The 20,115-nt window shown below is 43.0% G+C and overlaps 1 protein-coding gene across 3 annotated transcripts in view; it reads left to right on the top strand.

Annotated features, from left to right (window-relative positions):
- Nucleotides 1–18,899, top strand: part of ST3GAL1 (ST3 beta-galactoside alpha-2,3-sialyltransferase 1) — a 79,218-nt gene extending 60,319 nt beyond the window's left edge. For all 3 annotated transcript variants that reach the window (XM_030012872.1, XM_030012873.1, XM_030012871.1), the window contains 5 exons: nt 3,234–3,430; nt 6,615–6,794; nt 11,487–11,532; nt 14,068–14,187; nt 15,345–18,899. In XM_030012872.1, the coding sequence (XP_029868732.1) occupies nt 3,234–3,430; nt 6,615–6,794; nt 11,487–11,532; nt 14,068–14,187; nt 15,345–15,518 (717 nt within the window). In that variant the 3' untranslated portion in view covers nt 15,519–18,899. The remainder of the gene's footprint in view (nt 1–3,233; nt 3,431–6,614; nt 6,795–11,486; nt 11,533–14,067; nt 14,188–15,344) is intronic.
- The last annotated feature ends 1,216 nt before the right edge of the window (nt 18,900–20,115 follow it).

The raw sequence follows: 20,115 nt of genomic DNA on the forward strand, positions 1-20,115 counted from the left end.
ATATTGCTTCTTGGCAATCGCTGGCAATGTGATGGTACCGGAGAGCCCAGGAAAGCCTTCTGAGAAGGTTATGGAAGCAGCAAAGTCTCTTGTCATCCTTAATGGAGGTGTGCACGTAGTGATGAGAGAAGGAGCAACAGGCTCTTCCTTGGAAAGCCATTCATGGCTAAAGAAAGGAAGTGCAAAAACTTTGAGGGTTCTTTTTTCTTGGCTTCTTTTTTCTTGCTTTTTTTTTTTTAAATAAGAAGAAGCAAAAACAGCTAGTAAACTTCTGTATCTGAAGTGGGGAGTTTCTAAGGCTGGGAGGATGGTGTAGTTTGTCTTCCCTGTGAAGATGATTAGGAAACTTCTCAATCTGGACTCCCAACTACAGTTTTTAACAATCTAAGGTGAAGAGTTGACTCTCAAGTGCCAAGACAAATATTTTATGGAGGGGAGCTGGAGTTTTAAGTGATCTAGTGATATTTTATATGTGGACACAAGGTGGGTTAAGATGCTTTTTGGGCTTGGGCAAGAGGTTAAGCTGCATCATTAGACATGGCTATTGATTGCACAGACTTCCGAGAAAAGCAGCCACTTCACTCAGGACACAGGGGTCAGGTATTTCGGTGTATTTAAACCCACTTCTAGCAGCTATCTCCATACACGTATCCCTGGCACACATCTACGGCACTTGGAGGGAGGATGCTGTCCCAGCAGAGCCACATGGCACTGACACAGCTCTGCATGGACAAACTTTCACCCAGTGCTTTTGTTGATTTATGGGAAAGGCTAGACTGGTGGGAGCTTGTTAAAAAAAAAAGACAATATTACTCAAAAAAAGGGACAAAAATTCGGTGTGGGAAAGTGAACTATAATTGGCTTGTAATTGTAATGCTATTAAAATGGCCTTTTTCAAGAAGTCAAGTAAACATTGTGCAATAAGGAACTGGCTGCACATTAAGTCTGAACTTTTAAAAGCTGTATCTGCGTTGGAGTTAACCAGCGTCATTGCCTGCTCTGCTCTGTTTTGCTGAAATGTCAAAGACTAACCAGTGCTGATTGAAGATTAGGCCTGAAAAATGTAGTCCAATCAGATAATCACTGAGGAAATTAAAACAGACCACTTTTAATGAGTTAAGGACGGATGTCTTATTGTATGGAGTTCAGCACACAGTGCGATAAGGTCATCATCCTATTTGAGGTCATTGAGGGAATCTCTAACATAAGTAATAATCTCTGCTGTGGAAGTTGTGTACAACTGAGGGATCGTAGGATGACAGTGTCCTGCTTTCAGGAGTCAATACTCCAGGTTCTTTCCTGATGCTATCACTCTGGTTGAAAAGGCAATTTAACTTAAAAAGGGGGCTCAGGTACTTACAATTTTCTGAAAATTACCCTCCTCATCTGAATTTTCTCAGGCAAAATCATTTCAAGAACAGGTTTTTGGTTTTTTTTCGCAGAATAACTACGTTCTTAAAAATGTTTTGGTGCATGTTTGATGGTTTTCCCTTTAATTTCTTAAAGTCAGTTAAAGTCAGCTCACCTTTACAGAGAGACAGTCTACATGGGTGTATGTACATATGTGTTCAAAAAATCAAAATAAGTTCCTTTTTTAAAAGGTTTGGATTTTTCTACATTATACACCTGATACTACACTCTAAGACATCTATGAAGTTTCCATTTATTTTGAAGGCTGCAGGCTTTCTAACATTAAGTGTTTTTCATATATTGAGAGTAAAAACAGGTTAGATCGGATTCATAAAGAATACACAAGAGTTTAGATATGTGAACATGTGTTTGTAGCATCACACACAAATTTAGAAGATAACTTTTTTCACTTAGATAATTGAGCCATCCACTGAATAGTGACATACATGGTAATAATGACAGCGCTTGTCTGGTCATCCTAATTACCTTGCATCCTAATCACCTTGTGCAGTCCATATATGAGTATATAGGCTAGCAAGGATTAGCAGAACGATTAAGTCTATGTATGCAACATTTCTTTGTCTTCTTTGTTTCAAGTTCTTGGCCCCAATATTGTCTTGAAGTTCTGAGCTCCACAGACATGTTGTTCAATTCAGTGCAAATAAGGTTGCCTTACCTAGTTCTGCAAAGAGACAGCATGAAATTTAAACAAAAATTACAGTGATACATCTGTCTGTGTTTGTGAGAAAGAGAGCAAGCAGGACAAATTAACAGTTCCTGGTGCAGTCAAGGGAAACACATCGGAAACTAAAGCCAAATTACCCCAGGCCATTGCTGGGAGTCATGGGAAAAGGTGTTTCTCCTCTCTCCCTCCCTGTCTCTCCTTGCCCTGGGCTGGCAGAGCCAGGGCAGAGCCTTTTGGCAGATTTTGTGTTAGGAGCCGTTCTCCCTTTGTCAGCTTGCAAGCCAGCGGCACCACAAGGGTGGGCAATGCTTTTTGTGAGCCTGCCAGCACTCCCAACCTCTTTTGTAGCCCTCAGAGAGCAGAGCCCCAGAAAGGGAGTGTCTGACCATCACCTGCCCTGCACCTTGCCTGTACCTTCCCCATCCAGCCATTGTTTCCACCATGCACCACAGAGCTGCTACAAAAGAGTTTCCCTCCATGGCAACAGACACAATGACCAAGGTCCGGGTGGTTTTCTTCATCCTGGAGAATTTTTTCGGTGATTTTACATCCCAACTCTCAGGGCTAACTCTACTTTACTGTAGTTTCCTATTACACTAGCAGCTGGTTCCTCCACAGTCCAGAACAGCAGCAATAAGATCTCCTGCTCCCACTTCTGGCATATGCCAAAATTTGTGGAAGGGATGTCAGCCACTTTTGTGCTCCATCGGGTTCCCTGAGACTCTTCTGTCCTTTCTAGGAGGGTTAAAAGAAATCTTATACGTATCCTAACAGAAGATAGTTGGTCCAAGGTGGGATTAGGCTTATAGACACCAGAGGAACATTTATTCTGCTAAGGTCAGCCTCGGGGAGAACGCATGATCTGTTCCACCATGGCTAGATAGAGACTGAGGAGTTGTGGGAATCCAAGGAGAAGGAGGGGAAGAGGGGAACCAAGTTTAAAAAGTTAATGGGAAGGTGTTTTCTAGGGTTTTTTTCACACTTCTGCTCCCAACCCTAAGCCTTGTAATGCATACTGCAGGAGGCAGAGTCTGCAGGTAGATGCAAGAATAGTCTTTGAGAAGACATTTGAAGCTACATCTTGCTCACAGAGAAGCTAGCAGTATTGATAACCTGGAGTGATTTTTCTCCCTAACAGAAATTGCAAGGAGAGAAAACTCCAAAGAATATTAATGCTACTCTCAAGGAATTGTTTGGGATCATTCCCGGAGATGGGGATCCACTGCAGGAGAGAGGCACCTACACATGCAGACGATGCGCCGTCGTGGGCAACTCTGGGAACCTTCGGCAGTCTCAGTATGGCCAAGATATTGACTCGCATGACTTTGTGCTCAGGTGAGTAGGCACCACCTCAGCTTCACATGTCTGTTAAGATTCACTGGTGTTTTTGGGGACAAGTGAGCAAAGAAGATTTCAGGGGCTATCTAGTGATATCTGTACTTGGGTCAAATCTAAGTTCCAGGGATGTAAATTATATGTGTTGGAGATACGACCTCATGTTTTAGCTTGGGAAAAAAACATGAATAGATGTTGATACTGTAGCTTGTCCTGCACTGTCCATAATTGCCTCTGTTAAAAAATATAGCTGAAAAAACATGGAGTTTTGAGTAAAACATATTTCTGCAGCTAGTACTCACAAGTGATCTTTTACACACTTAATTGACTGTATCAGATTCGACTTTCTTGCACTGGTTCATTCTTAAGCAATGGTGGGTTGGGAAAGCCAAAGTCATTTTGCAATGGACAAGAGACAACTGGTTGGCTGCAGCTACTTTGTAAAGAGTTGCATTGCCTCTTCCTTTTGAGGCCATGAAGGTTGGCTATTTTGCCCCACTGAAACGTAAGCGGGAACTAGGTAAGCAGAGCTAATCACCCAGCGGGCAGCCAAGATACCTGGGCTGACTAAATTCACCTCCAACACATTGTCCAGCTTTCACACTTCAGCAGCGAGTACAGCGCAATTTGGGGAGCAATGCAGGGTGGGTCAGAGGGCCTGGGAGGGAGAGATTGCTATTGAAAATACCACATGTGGGATTATACTCTCAGAAATAACGTAACCTTTAGTAGGAAGCTGTACACTGAAGTCAAGAGTGAATCACCAGAAGATCAACACTGTTTGAACTGTTGAGCCACCTTAGGCCACTTGGCTTCCAATGTGGCTTGGACATGCTGTAGAGTCTTCAGATGACATCTAAATGTTCACGATAAGTCATTTCAGGAGTTGATTCCTTCAGTTGTGTGCCTTACCCTCTGCCAAAAGTACCTCCCCAAAGGCAAAGGCAGCCAACCTGGTCTTCAGATCCGTGAAGGGAAGAGCCTTTGACATTAGTCCTGCAGGTTGCAAATGTAAGACAGCTGAGGTGCATTTATGCTTAATTCTGTGTCCCTTGCTATGGAGACAGCCCTATTCCTGTGTGGACTTTCTTATCTTGCCTGGCCTATGTTTCCAGATTCAGGCAGAAAAGGTTTTGCTAGCTTCAAAAGCTATTTTTTGGAGTAGTACCTAAAGAGTAACACACGGAGATGCGTGTTTCTGCTCTGAGGCCTTGCCCTTCCCGTAACCATGCATCCCTGGCAAGGGAGAAACTCTCTGACTTGGAATTGAACCTTCCAGTCTCGGATTTATATCTGAGCTATCTCAAGCCACATCTGAAGGGATGGCACAAGGTTTTAGGATTCACCATGGAAATTTGTGCAGAGAAGGTGACCCCTCTGTGTGTTAATCCAAAAACCAAAATCTCTGGTGACCTGATATTCACTTGCACGTGCTCTGGCAATACAGCCAAGTGCGGGAAAGAGCCAGGGAGTCTGAGGGGAGACCTTTCCATCCAAACACTGTGTTCCAGCCCACCTTTATTTGTTTAACTATCTGCTTTTATGACGGAAGGAAATTCCTGCTCGGTCCTTCCTGCCAAGACTGGGTGTGAACACTGCCTTCTGCCATGTCACGCAGGCAGCCCCACCACAGATGGTGGGGAAGGTACATGGACCTGAGGGCAGGTTGTGAGTAAGATAACTAAGGTGCTACCCTTGGCTTTGTCCTGATGGAAAGAAATGCCCATATTTTATACCTTAGACTGACTAATCTCAAGAAAAACATCATAAGTCTCATGCTTTACTAATATTTCTACACAGTACGATGTGGGTCACTGGCAGGGAAGAGGCTAACTCAATAACAGGTCTACACAGGCTCGCAGGCTATTCTTTGTACGCTAATAACTCCCTTCGAGGGAGTTAGAATAAGCTTAACTAGTTCACCTGGGGGAGCACTGCAATAACATAGCCTGGCATAGACTTGATAAACAGATGTTGCCTCCCCCATTATCAGTGACCAGGGCAGTATGTTGTCTGGCAATGTACAATGCTCCTTATCACCTCATCAGCTACATCGTTCCTTGTCCTCCCCGCATTTCTGCCAGGAGCTGAGCTAATGTCTCTGCAGAAGACTCCACTGGGCTGCAAAGAAATCCCATTCTGCTCAGAGCCAGTTTGGGGGCTTCTTCATGGTGTTGCACAGCACCATGGATTCATGCAACGTCAGTCAGAGCCACTTTGGGGATCTCTAATCTGCATTACGCTGCACAACAGAAACATGCAAATCTCTACCAGTGGGGAGCTAATGCACCAGGGAAGGAATTGCCGATGTGTCCCCAGATTTGATTTCAGAAGTGAACACAAGTGTAGAGGCCTTTCTGCAGTCCTGAGTTCAGAAACGCCCACTCTATTCCCTGATACACCCAACATAAGGTAGCCCTGTTTGGCCAACAGGTTTTGACCGAGCCCTGGTGGGCCCTGGGCAGATCTTCATGCACTGACCCCAGATCTACCTAAAGCACACCACATGTCTGGAGAGTGACCCTAAGTAGATGTATCAAAGTTGGAGGATATACTACAAAGTAACGTTTGAGTAAATGATGTGTCAGCAGCAGGTCCTGAATTTGTCTACTCTGGGTTTGGTGCCTTCTCGTGGGAGGACCATAAGAAATATTTGCTGCTTCTCATCACACATAACATGGTTTGTTACCTTGACCCTAGACATCCAAATACACCTGTACAAATGGGGGGGAATGAAACTGCAAGAAGTCAAGCTGATGGACTTTAGGGCAATGCTTTTCTCACCTACTGGAGGCTACAGCTTTAGGATGAAGGGAGATGTGTCCTTATGGACTCACCACTTTTTTGACTATCTCTCCGCTGACTGTAAAGGGAACGCAGGGATGTGCTCAGAGATACACCTGCTTGGTAGACACTCCCATTCAGTCCAAGGAATCCCACACTAAAGCTGAACTTTCATTTACTGCTAATTTATCCACATGGGTGATGGTCATTTCAGCCTGCCTGAGGACCCCTACCACTTGTCAAGGTCGTCTGAAAAGCCTGCATACAGCACTCTCCTTAGCCATGGGAGCATTTTCCTGCCACCTCAAGCAAATGATTTGGGGAAGATTCACACATGTTTGTACCTAGTTAATTCCTCTACTGCTTCTTCACTCTCTCACTTCTTACTTTTGGGCTGCAGAATGAACCGTGCTCCCACTGCTGGCTATGAATCCGATGTTGGGAGCAAGACCACTCACCACTTCGTTTACCCAGAGAGCTACAAAGAGCTGGCAGAAAATGTGAGCATGATCCTGATCCCCTTCAAAACCCTGGACATGCGCTGGGTTGTCACCGCTCTCACCACAGGCACCATCAACTTGTGAGTAACGGCAGGCTGAAAGGGTGGGAGCTCCCACACCTCATGTTGCTGTACGAGATAAAAGCCTACACTGGGCAAATCCTGGCTTCTGAATAAGGCCTAAGGGAGCTTTACAGAACCCCTCAGGTCAGAGTTCAGTCCTGAACACTTGCTTTCTAGGAAAAGCTTAATGTTATGGTGCAGTCTCTGAGGCAAAGAACCAGACCCAGCTCTTCACAGCCCCACACAGCGGTCTCAGAGAAATGAAAAGGGGAGTTTTTGCTGCTGGGGGCAGCCAGTTTGAGCAGTGGCTTCCTGGGCTTTGGGGTTCAGTGCCTCATTTTGGGCTTCTGCTCATCCTTCCTCCTCTCCGGTCCCTTGGGAGTATAGTGAGTGCAGCCAGCATGCCCATACCCAGACGTACCCATCAGAAAGCTATCTGCAGAATCCGGTGTTTGGTGGGTTATTCATTTAGTGGTGGTTCTAGACACCTGGATTATCCCACCTGAGACACTTGGGTGGCCAAGTGGTCCTCCAACATACATTATCCCACTTACAGAAGAGGACAAGGAGGCAGAGAAGTATGTCAGGTTGCTCACGCGAGGCAGTGAGAGCAGAAGCAGACTGCAGCACTTAGTCCCCCATCCACAGCATCCTCCCCTGGGCAGGTCGGTCAGGAGTTCGGTCTGTCTTTCCTGGTGGAACATGATTGAGCGCCGTGCAGAGGAGACACTGTTGTTTTGTGTGTCATCTGTGTGCCTTAGCCTTAAATTCACGTGTTCTACCTGGCAATAATGTGCCACGCTGGTATTTATTCTCCATTTCTTCTTTATGAGTGCTTTCAGAAGTAAATGTCCTGCTTAATACATTTATGGCAGCGCTAGAATTAGAAATGTGAATAAAACGAATGTTTCTTCTGGACGCCTGCTAGCAGATTCTCTCACTTCCTGTAAGCTGGTTTTTCCTAACCCAGAGAATGAAATACATGACATTTGTACTGTGTGTGAGGTTATCTGCTGGATGTAAAACCACAGCCTTGTGGGATTGCTCGGTGACACCCTGCTACACATAGACAACAAGAGCAGATCAGTTTATTCCAGAGAGAAGTATTTCAAGACATTTCAACTTTTTTTCCCAATTTCAGAGTCTCAGAAGATTAAAAACTTGGAAAAGTATGTCCCTGTTGACTGGGCATAAGACCCGCTTCGCATTTTTAAGGAAAACTTTTTGATGGGACAACAAATGGAGTTTTATTTCTTCTTTTCTTTTCCTTTTCTCTCTTTGAAAATGCATCTTAGATTCTTTTCACTTCTTATTAAGATTCTCTTAACTTGTAACAAATCTGGTTTAGTCTCTTTTTACGTTTTTTGCCACCAGCACTTAGTATAGACAGTCATAAGTTGTCTTGAAAAAAAATCCATCTTCAGGACACACTCGTAATTTGGAAAAATCAGCCCACTTCTTAGAAAATTGGATAAAATATATCACCTTTTTTGCAAGGCTTAGGTTTTTTTCTTTTAGAAACTGTATTGATAAAAAAGATTCAGAACCTCTGCCCTTAAGCCTGGATCCAAATCCTATCAGAAGCAACGGAAAGATCCCAGCTGCCTTCAACAGCCTTTGAATGAAGCCCCTTGCTGCATCTTTGTCTTATCTGTGCCTGCACTGGGAAGAGGAGCCCACAGAGGGCCAGTTGCTGCCGTCATCACCCATCCATGTTTCCATCACTGTCACTGCTCTGTGCCCAGATTGCAAAGCTGTTCACTATTTTTTGTCAAGTATTTACCTTCAGAAGTGGCAGCAAGTAGGTTGCAATGGTAAAGTTGAGTGAGCCCTTAGCCTATCAGGAAGATATAACTGCTTGACTACAAGGCAGTCACAGCACATGAAAGGAAAAACATCTTTGCTTAATAAATTACAGGATATATTATGTCTTTATAATCAGATTGTATACATGGGCTTGGTAAGCATCTGGTATAAATTAGTGTGTGAGTAACCACATGGAAGAAATATCAGTATTTTAAGATTTTTGCCATACTGAAAGTGGGGAAATTGCATAATTAATAAGCTGGTACATGGTGGAATAATAAAACCAGAAATTTGTAAGCACACAAATCATAACAATATATGTAACATAATTTTAGGCTAGCAGAATAAACCTATGAGCATGCATTAAACACACAATGTCAGATACAGTGTATAAAGAAATTGTTGACTGTACATTTGTAAAGGGGAGAAAGCATGAAATAAAAGTAAAACCCATCTGAAATGCAGTATTTTAGAAGAGAAGAAATACTCACCTCCTTACCCCAACCTACATGGCCATCATGCCTTGTGCACAGGCTGCATAGTAGCAACTGAGGTTAGGTTAACAACAACCTAAGTGCACTCATAGTTAAAAAAGATAAGCATCCTGTATTGATTAGACTTTTACACAATGTTTAATTTTCTGTATCCCATTCAAATGAAGTAATAATTTCCTAAGACTCAAAACCTGTGAATTAATCATATTCTTCTCCCAGTAGTACTATAATTCAAGCAATTTTTACAGCTCAAAACAAAAGCCAAACTGCAGATGGCCTTAATATTAGATTTAATTGATAGCTGAATGATTCTCTCAGATATGTCCCATTTGACTGATGGATGTCCCATTCCAAAGTTGCTCACTAAGACTGAGCATTATCCCAGAAAAGACCAAGAAAAGCCTTCTGGGACAGAAAACCTTCAGGCCGTCATCAGTCATATATTTAGCTTAGTTGCCTTAACTTGCCTTCTGCAAGTCTTTTAGGAATCTCCATAGTGAGAAAAGCTCCATGTATCTCCGCTTTGTTTGGCAAAGAGCAATTTTTGTATTCTTTTAAAGGTTCCATATCTTCCACTTGGGTCAAGGGTACAGTAAATGTCCTGTACAAGGTGGCCAGTAATGATGGCAGGCTTCACTAGAGCCCTGCAAAGTGGCTCATAGAAGATGTTTTCCAAATTATATGTATTCTGCCTGTAGCCACCTTCATCACAGGCTTCATTCTTTGTTCAGTTCCTGTGTAGTATTTACTGGGTTACTAACTCCCTGACTGCTATGCAGCCCAGGTTTTATATGATCATAATGGCATAGGTCTCCATTCATTCTTAATCAGTGTGCCAATACTTTCTGTGCGGGTGTATGAAATTCTGCAGCCAAGTGACAGCAGGACTTGGGTACTGCTTCTGAAAAAATGAAATATCCCGTGATTAAAATGCCTAACGTGTCATCTGACAAGAGCTACAATATTCTCCTGGTTGGAGCAGAGCTGTCTGCAAATACTGTCTTGAACACTGCATACCGTTCTCTTTGGTCTTCTACTGTACCTAGCTAGATGCCCATGAAGTATGTCCCCCTTGCTTCCTCCACACCACCTTTTTAGAAAAGATTGGCTGTTTATTTATATAATAATGAGATTTTACCAGCAAAGAAGCCCTTTTGTTTTCATAACCACGAAAACAACGTGGGATCACCAAGCCTACTTCTACTGACTTTGCTAATCAAGGTCAGGCGTGGGAAGCAGATGCAAGGGCAGATTTGCTGAGAGCAGATTAAGAAGTCTGCATGGTTGTTCCTTTCCCTGTGGCTTGTGTCTCATCTCGGGAGGGCTGGAACCCACCCGGCACCTATCCCACTGCATCCAGCCCAGAGCAGGGATCGCAGCTCAGGGATGCCCAGAAGTACTTAAGGAGATGAAGACGTTGCCAGGTCACCACTGGTTCAGGGAGACTTAGACTAATGTTTCAAAGTGGTGATGATCCATAGTTCAAAGAGAAATAAAACCGTAATGACAGGAACCTTGTTGTTATCAAAAATCAAGTGAAAACCTTTTAGATTGAACTAATGGAAGGCTTCTGTGATTTACCACAACCCATCAAAAAAGCATGCACGATATATTTTGGGATATACTCCAATTACAAAGCTAGGTCACCAGAATTTTTTCACTTGAAACAAAATCAGGGAGATTTTTTTTTTTACAGCACTCAAGATAAGCTGTGCAATGCCAGCATGCACTATGCATGAGATATGGGGAAGAAAAGATTTTTTTGTTTTCAAGACATGACTCGTGATTTCAACCCAGTCATAAGGTATGACTTGGAAGTTTTATGCTGGGAACTGCAGGAAGCCTTCAGCATCCCCCTGGGGAGGAGGGAAATAGCTTGCTGGTGAGGGGCTGTGTACTGGGAATGCCCAAGTTGCACATAACCACAGAAATTATGAACTCTGCTACCACCTACTCTGAAAATCATGCAGTAGCTACAAGTATTAGGAGGGGAAAAGTCTCCCCCTGGTGGGAAAAGGTTTTTCTGCCATGAAATTACGTAGAAAGCCCCATCATCAGAGTGCAACAGTTGTGATCCAAGAATTAGAAGTCATGGGCTCCACTTAATATTGACTCTACAGTATATTGTTAAATAGATCTTTGGTGTCCTACTGTCAATAATTAACTTGAAAATTTAAAAATGTAATGGCTTCCTATAAACTTGCTTCAGTGACAGCTCAGTTCTTTTCATGCTGTATCACTTAATTACAGCCTCATTTTCCAACAACTTCTTGAATTTTTTACTTTCAAATAATTTGAATTTATTACTGTACATGAAGAATATTCTTTTTTTCTTTGGAAATACCTAAAAATATGAATTATATTGAGCTTTTATTAATCTTGGCGTTGTGTTTTTTTTTTCTTTTAACAGCACATATGTTCCAGTTCCACGGAAAATCAAAGTCAAAAAAGAGAAGGTGAGCAATGCTGGTTTGTGAATTTGTTCTTCTAATCCACTTGTAGCTCTTTTGTCTCTTGGGGGAAACTACAAGAATCCAAGGAACCTCTTGACGTTCATAAAAACTGCAGCCAAAATACACACACTTTACAAGGCTCAGCTAAGCTAAAGGTTTAGTTCCTGTGTGCCATTCAGGCCATAGATCAACCACTAAATAACTGAGGTTGGAAAGAAACTGCTCTTGTGACTATGCCATTGCATTACCACTGTTCTGAGGGTTTCACTGCTTCCTCTGGTCCTGCTCAGGGAGATTTAAGGTGCACTGTTGGCCAACAGTGCTCACCCTTCACAGCAGTTGCTCTGTTCCCACCCGTTGCAGTCATTTGGATGCAACGATACTTTGAGCTGTGGAGAGCCTTTGAAGTTTTTTTAAAATAATTTGACTATTTGAACTCCAAGGATGTTCCTCACTCCTGGGTCAGTTCCTTGTCATAAGGAGCTAAGTGAACTCTGAACAAAAAGATGTGTGTTTTCAAGTCAGTGGAGAATTCATGATGCTATCAATGACTCTTGGGGAAGGCTCTTAGCCCACAGCTGTAATAATAACTACCTGCACCCAATTAAACAAGCTTGGAGACTGGGCTCAGGCCAAGTCCGTGCTGGTTTTGCCCCAGGTGTATTAATACTGTCCCAGGCAACGTTGAAGCAAGGTTTGGAGCATACCACAGACCAGGGAATATTCCCTGTTTTACACTGGGACAGAACTGAGCAACGTGGACATGATCTGTGCCATGCCACTTCCTTCAAGGCTAACAAAACACCTCTCACCCATTTTATTTCATAGTGTGGATGTGTAGAAGGCAATCACTCAGGGGACCTCACTTCTCTGAGAAGGTCAAAGAAAGATGGACAAACCTGGTGCCCACCCTACAGCAGTCAGAAGAGAGCGCATCCCACGCATACTGACTCTTTGCCCAAGTATGCTGTGGTTTAATAGACATGCCCTATGGCTGGAGGCAGGCTTTCCCATGCAGCAGGGTGGTCATTCCCGTGTCTCACCTTTAGCCACCATGCAAAGACTTTTTTTGTTGTAGCTGTATGCTTTGGGGATGTAACCAAGGCAGGCTATGGAGAGGAAAAATGTTTCTTCTTCCATAGACCTTCCAGCAAAACAAAAGTCTCATTCTCTCGGCCTTTCGAGAGGCTGATTTTCAAAGGAGCTCAGGCTCCTAATGTCTCAAGGCTTGGTAAAGTTTGATATTAGCCCTAGAGCATTAAAATTACAAATTAAAGCACATGTCCTTCATTCAGGAGGCTTGCTTTTGCCAAAGGCTTCAGATGAGACCTTTAACCAGTATCAGTTTATATCCCTGTGCTTCCAACCGTGGACCTCTAGGGGGTATTAAATAATCACTTAGCTCATCCCTACCTGTTGTGGGGAACACAATAACCTCTGAAAAACCCTCATGAGATGCACTATGGCAGGTTGTTAAACTCATGTCACAGTTGAGTAGCACCAGCCCAGGGTACGACTGGTGATACGCAGCAGCTTCCCGTGCAGGGAGATGAGAAGTTTGTATTTCTTATCACACCATGCAATGCAAAACACCCTGTGAGAAGCGATTACACACAGATACAATATCAGCAATTAACCTCTGACTTTATAAAAGGAAAAGCCCTGCAGCTAACCAGATAGCACTGAAACACTGTCACTCTAATTACAAACGCAGCATGGAGGGAAAAGCCTCTCTTTGCCACATTCAGGGAAGGGGGTTGAAACCAAGGGCTCCCACCAGTCCTTGGATTTACTGTACACTCAGGTCTGATCTTAAGTAAGTGCTCTGTCTTCATTAGACGGCCTCATAATTTCCCCAGGAGATAACCAAGTGCGATTTATCTTTTGTTAAAAAAAAAAAAAAAAAAAAAAAAAAAAAGAAATATAGCATGCAGCTGATACAACCTGATAGGCTTCATGATAGTTTACACCTGACCCCTGGTTTCCTTAGACCTGTACCTATAGACATACGAAGACATGGTTGGCGTATTGTGCAGAAGATACAGTTGCTCCTACATTCCCACCAAAATTACAGTTGAACTCGATGATGTTAAGGGTCTTTTCAAACCTAAATGATTCCATGATTCTGTGAAATCGGGCATGGCATCTTACGCTTGGCTTGCTCAGGCCTCCAACTCCCCAGAGCTCATCTGCATTACAGCAGGATGCTGCAGGGACAGTTGAATGTCTGATTTTCTTCTCACTTGTGCCATTTCATACCCATTGGTTTCAGTAAGAAGCACCCAAGATTTACATTAGTGTAAGCAGGTGAGGTATCAAGACCAAGGAAGGAATATTCTTGTGTAATTGTCCACGGGAAATATTCTTCAATGCATTTAACTATAGGACTGTATTTTTTCCTTTCACCTGCCCTCAGGGAATAACTATTATTCCTTTGTCCCCTACTCCCCTACCCCAGTGTCCTTTAGGGATGACATGCTACTGTTGTTTTTTCCTAGGGTATTTTATTAATGAGTCTTTCTCTCCAATTTTGCCTAGATCCTGGTTTATAATCCAGCTTTTATGAAATACGTCTATGAAAACTGGCTCCAGCATCATGGGAGATATCCCTCCACAGGCTTTCTGTCTTTGATATTTGCACTCCATGTATGCGATGAGGTAAAGTCTGGCTATGTTTGGATATATGGATAAAAAATCAGGGTGTTCCATACTGAAGTGCCAGGAACATGCCCTGGCCACTCACTCAGCTTTTATTTCCCCCCTCTCCATCTTCTCTGCCATTTGCTTCTTCAGACAGATGCAGAGTCCTCAGCATCAGTCCTCAGAGACCAGGTCAGCTCTACAAAATCCTGCAAGCATGAGTTTGTCAGCATGGGGGGTTAAAAATCACTATGCTGGAAAAATCCCTGGCCTGGACCCAGTTCTGCTGATGAAAGAGAGCTTTTGTCACCTAGGCCTGTGTTGCTTGGAGAGGTGATGGAAATACTCCTAATGATGCTGGCAGAAACTGTACCATAGTCAAGGCAGAGAGGAGGGGTGGCTTGGGTGGAATCTGTTTTCTGGTAAGCAGGCAATGCACAAGGCTCTGACATTACCAAAAATAACTTAAAACCAGCTAGTATTTGGGTGGGTCCAGGTGTGGGTGGGTTAGGGTGCTTGTTTTGTGGACTATGACCCACTCAAACCCAGCCATATCGCCACTCTCTGTTTAAATAAATCAACTGTGATGGTTGGACTTTTACCACTAGAGGAGACAGGCATAGCCATCGATGCATGAGCCTTTGGGAGAGGAAAGGCCATAGGTGTATACACACACAAAGAACATAATGTCCATCTGCCTCTGAAGTGACTGCAAATGTCGTATAATTAAGCACATAAGTGGGGGTCGACATGGGTCATCATTTGGAAGACTAGGAGCAAAACCAAAATTTTTCCACTCTCTATGGCCTTAATCAGCTAAAGAGGAGATTCACTTCCCAAGCCTCTGACCTCCTGAGGTCAAACATCAAGCTTAGGGGACAGGAATGTGTTTTTCATATTGCTAAACAAGAATTCATGGATAGAAATTTCCTTTTCTGTCTGAGTTCAGGTACGGTGGTGGTCTCAGCATAGCTTAAGATGTAATGTCCCTTGAGTAGGCCTTGGTCATTCTTCTGTGGTCGCATCGTCTCACGCAGCAGAATAGCCTGGCATACCACCGAGGTCTCCGGGTGCTGCTGCCTGTAGATAAACTGAGAATCAAGAGTTTCTTCAACATTTCAGATGAAGACCAATTGCTTTCCAGGCCATAAGACTAGTTCTCTCTTACTTCCTAGGTGAACGTGTACGGCTTTGGAGCAGACAGCAAAGGACACTGGCATCACTACTGGGAAAACAACGGTTCAGCTGGGGCTTTCCGGAAGACAGGTGTCCATGACGGGGATTTTGAGTTCAATGTAACTTTGACTCTTGCCTCCATTGAAAAAATAAATTTTTTCAAGGGCAGATGACCCTGGCCACGGGGAGAAGTGGGGGCTGCAGTTTCCAACATGCAGCAGAGCAAAGCTCAGTGAAGATGATCTGGGCACCAGCCAGGTTTCAATGCGTGTATCTGCGGTGGATTCGGAGCGTCTCACTGCTGCAATGCTCACCGCAGGGAGCTCGGCCGAGGACCGGCTTCCACGCTGCACGTGATTTCCTATCTACGGATAGCTGGAAACTACCAATCAGTTGTGGGAATAAATGAATCTCTGCTTAGGCTCTACGGCTCAATTCTTGAATTATTGATGAAAGATCTGCCTGTTGCAATTAGGGGAAACATGGGCACAGGAACTGCTGTTTGTGTGTCCGTTCTTTCCTCCAGTAAGGCAGGAGATCCTTGAAGAAGAGTGAAAATGACTTCTGGGACTTGAGACCCACTAGGGCAGCTGTGAACATCATAGTAAGGATTACCTCAAAGAAATGAATTCACTTCTGCTGTTGATCTTCTTTTTGAACTGTCTCTTCTGTTTCCTCTATTACTTCTGGTTTTGTGCTGTATTAAGCAAAAACATGATGAAGTTGCCTGGAGTAGTAAATATCTCAGCCGTTGCCTCATTCTGCATTGATAGTGTCTAGAAAATATGGATCAAATCATCTCTGATCATATATTATTTAATATTGCTTCCTATACAGCCATAATGAGAGAGAAAACAATACTGAAAACTCCAGCAAAAAACTGGCCTTTTTAGCCACTTGTTTGTTTGTCTTGTTTGATTATATATGATTTTTCTTTCTTTTTTTTTTTTTTTTGGTGGAAAGTACTCTGGAATGCTCATTTTTATTTAATCAGTTTAAGGTTGGAAAGTGGACTTTTTCCTTTTAGTCGTTTATATGTGCCTTTTATAATTGTGCGACAGATGTGATTTTTTTTTTTAAGATGACAAACCCTAAATTAAACTTTTTTATAAACGGGGGGAAAATTTACCAAAGTTTAGCCTCCATGTGGTATACTTTTGTAGTCAAAAACAATAATAAAAGCTCCTATATTGTATTTGAGCAAACACAAACAAGACTAATTTTTAAAGGTAGGTTTTACCTTTTTTTATGGGAAAATATTCAAAAGTTCCAAGGAAACTTTTCTTCTTATTTTTTTACAAATTGTATCTCTTTACAAGGTCTCTACCTGAAATGGAAGAAATGTCATGGGTTAGGATAGCAGCTAGTAATACAATAGGAATCTTTTGTCCTGTAGCACTGTAGCAGCATCTACAAGGACACAATCTACACAAGCTGATCCTACAGTGTAAGCCAGACTTCAAAATTATGTGCATCTCTGGAGGAATGAGTGTATTAATGTCAGTACCTCGAGGCTGTGAGAGGAGGGAAGTGACAGTGGAGATTTTATATCCACAGATTTTTGCTGGAATCAATGCATTTAATCCTCAAGGACAGATAAAGTATGAATCCAAGAGCAAAGTTTAGGTAGTGAAGAATGGAGAACAGTGTTTTTTTCTTCCTGATATCATGAAAACAGGATTCATGGATTATTGACCCATTTTCAGCTCTGGTGAAGCCAATGGAGTTCGTGCCACAGACTTCAAGGGACTTTAGATCAGGCTTGGAAAAAATGGCATATTTCATTTTTAGTGTATGACGATGGTTGGGGTTTGTGGCAATTTAGAAATCATCATCTAAATGACTTGTCTTTCATGCACCAGTTGTGGCAGCATGTCCAAGCAGGTAAGTATTTGAGCTCAGTGAAAGCCGAGCCCTTCGACAAGTGATGTGCTTCAGTCCAAGATTTATCTACCCCCATTGTCTTTCCGTGCCAGTTGTTAAGAGCGAGCTCCCCTCCAAGGCAGCAATTCACAGCACAATGGCACGGTCAGCTGGAATATCCCTATTTTGGGCCACAGCACCACTCACCAACATGAACTGCTTTACCCATGTGAGTGTTACTGGACTCGCAGCGTATAAAGAACCGAGGATGCCAAACGTCTGTGCAGGGAACTGAGCTCCCTTTGCTGTACACACGTGACCCTTCAGTTTAGCAATATGGAAAGGACAGGATTTTCAAATCCTTGTGCTGAGATCTTTCCATGATCCTCACGTCAAGAAGCCCTTTCCCAGCATGGTGGCCAGCAGAACTCACCTGCATGTCACAGGCGCAGCAAATTCAATGGTCTACTACATGTCCTTTGTAAAAGAATGAAACATTTCTACCTGAACCATGTTTGTTTGTTTGTTTTAAGCATTCCCACTGTTTAAACTGTTGTTAATCCATATGCTTCTGGTGAGATGTCACAGTAATACAAGCAAAGGAACTTTAAGAGGAAAAAGACTCCATGGAAGACCCCAGTGGTATCTTCACCCTGTGGCTGGATTTTGGAGATACTTTTTTCATCATGAGCTTCAAATATTTTATTTTTATTTCTCATGGACAGATGTCAGTAATTCAGAAATATTTCATTGCTGTTTCAGTCATTTTTAGAAAGACTTGGAAGAAAACTCCTAGTGGTTTGGTACCCAAATCCCATTGATTTTTTTTTTCTCACAGGTGGCAGCTTGGGAGCAAAGAAAGTGGTAAAAAAAAATCAGCTATCTTTTAGCCTCTGTTGTTCTGGAAGTTTCCTTTTGCTGTCCAAATTAAATTTCCAATTTTCCCCTGAATATTCTGCCTCTGACAGCACATATGAAACGTCGTGGCTCGTACTATTGTGGATAGATTTGGTGTCTTCATCATGGAACAAGCTGCAATTCCCATTTAATTTTCTTGCCGACAGCAAGCACTAACTGTGTACCGCTGCTGTCTATTTTTCAGAGTGTGAGGAGAGCAGAGATTGAACCTCTCCAGCTGTAGGTTGAGGCATAGTCTGTGCCATCACATTTCTATTCCAGAGGAACTTTTTCTCGAGTCCTTCAGGCAACTGACTGTTGTATTAGATCTTTGTCTCAGTTTCTCCACAATTTTGCTGCTCTTTCAAATGCCTTCAGAATAAGGAGATACCAACAGATGACGCTGAGGGAAGAATTAATTCCCACTGCCAATGTTGAAGACTGTCCTGTTTCCTGCTAGAAACTTTCTGGGTTTATTTTTTTTAAAAGAACAAAGGAAAACATTTAGCAACATGTCAAGGCTTCAAACTCTTGGACTGTATTTGCCACCACTGCAAAGTCTCTGAAGCACTCCTTGAGTGTGTGTTATGTTTTTTACCAAAGCCAAATCTCTTGAGCACTTTTTTTCTCCCATGACCAGATTTTCTTCCTATTTTTCTTTGACTACATGATTGATTATGTTTGGGGTTTTTTTCCCTGATGGTGGGGAGTCTCACTCAATCATTCTTTGACATATTATTTATTTAATTTTTCAGTATGATATGAATCAAAATAAATTTTTTATTGTAATCAAATCAAAGGTGTTTCTCTCTGTGCACACTTCTTCTTCCCACAATATTTCCATTAGCTCCTAGAACCTCCTCTGTCACATAACAGTGTAATGAAGCCTTATTCCACTTCCCTCCCACCCATCCCTCGGGTGACATCAGCATGCTTCAGGTTGCTGGAAAGCTTGTGGTCATGGGCATCACACTGCCCAGCTTATGGCAGCTCTAGGCCTCTCTGGAGAAAAAAATTAAACTTTATATGCCTGTGGTCTCCTGATGGATCTATGCTCTATTTAGGTGGTATATAAGGGAAATTAAGGCAGATTCAGAAATCAGTGGCTTGAGAAGAGATTCAACTCACCTCTTCTTTGGGACTGACAGACATGGCTTCTTTCATAGGGGAGGTGCTGAGGATTCACCCCAGGTCCCTATTTTAAGGGCCTAATTTAGCTGCTGTGATCACACAAGCACTTTAGTCATGGATGGCCTAGGCTGTCCATTAGAAGAAGCCCATCTATGAGATGGACATCTTTGATCAGTTATCACTTCAGCATGGCACACCACCTCATCTGCATGACCGTGGCTTTACATGGGAAGACTCCACCTTAACTATTTCTTGTGGACCTCATAAGCTGCTCAGTTTCTTTGTGCACCATTTCTATTCATTGTTTAAGTGGGTGAGTAGGGTAGATGGCCTAGCAGTGATGCAAGTTGCCCATTAAAATGCAACCACCCTGGTTGCTTAGTGGTAGAAGCTCAAGAAATCATCACAGGGCAGCTCAGGAAGCTCCCGTTCAGATAATGGTCTAATGGTCACCATAAGAGCTGCTTTCCAGTGGGACCTTCAGAAGACCAAGTTCTCGGGAACTGCTTCACACTTTGCTTTTCAACCCAGGCTCTAGGCAGGCTGCATCAGTGAGAGATTAACCACTGCTAATGGATACAACCCAGCCAGCGTCACAGTTGTTGAAAACAAGTGGGAAGTAGAGGCACAGAAGTCTGAGGAGCTATCCCAGTCACTTCAGGTCCCAAAGCCTGGATTCTGCCCAGAGCTATAACCAGGCTGGTCACAGGGTTGTTCCAGAGAAAGGAGTGCTAACCGGGGATGGCTGTTGAACTGAACTGTCATTCACAGTGGCTCTGTACCTGCATACTTGCCACTGTGCAGAGGAGATGCAAAGCATTTGCTCCTCTGTCATCCTCAGCAAAGCAAAATAACACTGGGGAACAGCTTGCTCTTGAA

This window comes from Aquila chrysaetos, chromosome 4 (assembly GCF_900496995.4).
Source record: "Aquila chrysaetos chrysaetos chromosome 4, bAquChr1.4, whole genome shotgun sequence".
NCBI classification, from domain to species: domain Eukaryota; kingdom Metazoa; phylum Chordata; class Aves; order Accipitriformes; family Accipitridae; genus Aquila; species Aquila chrysaetos.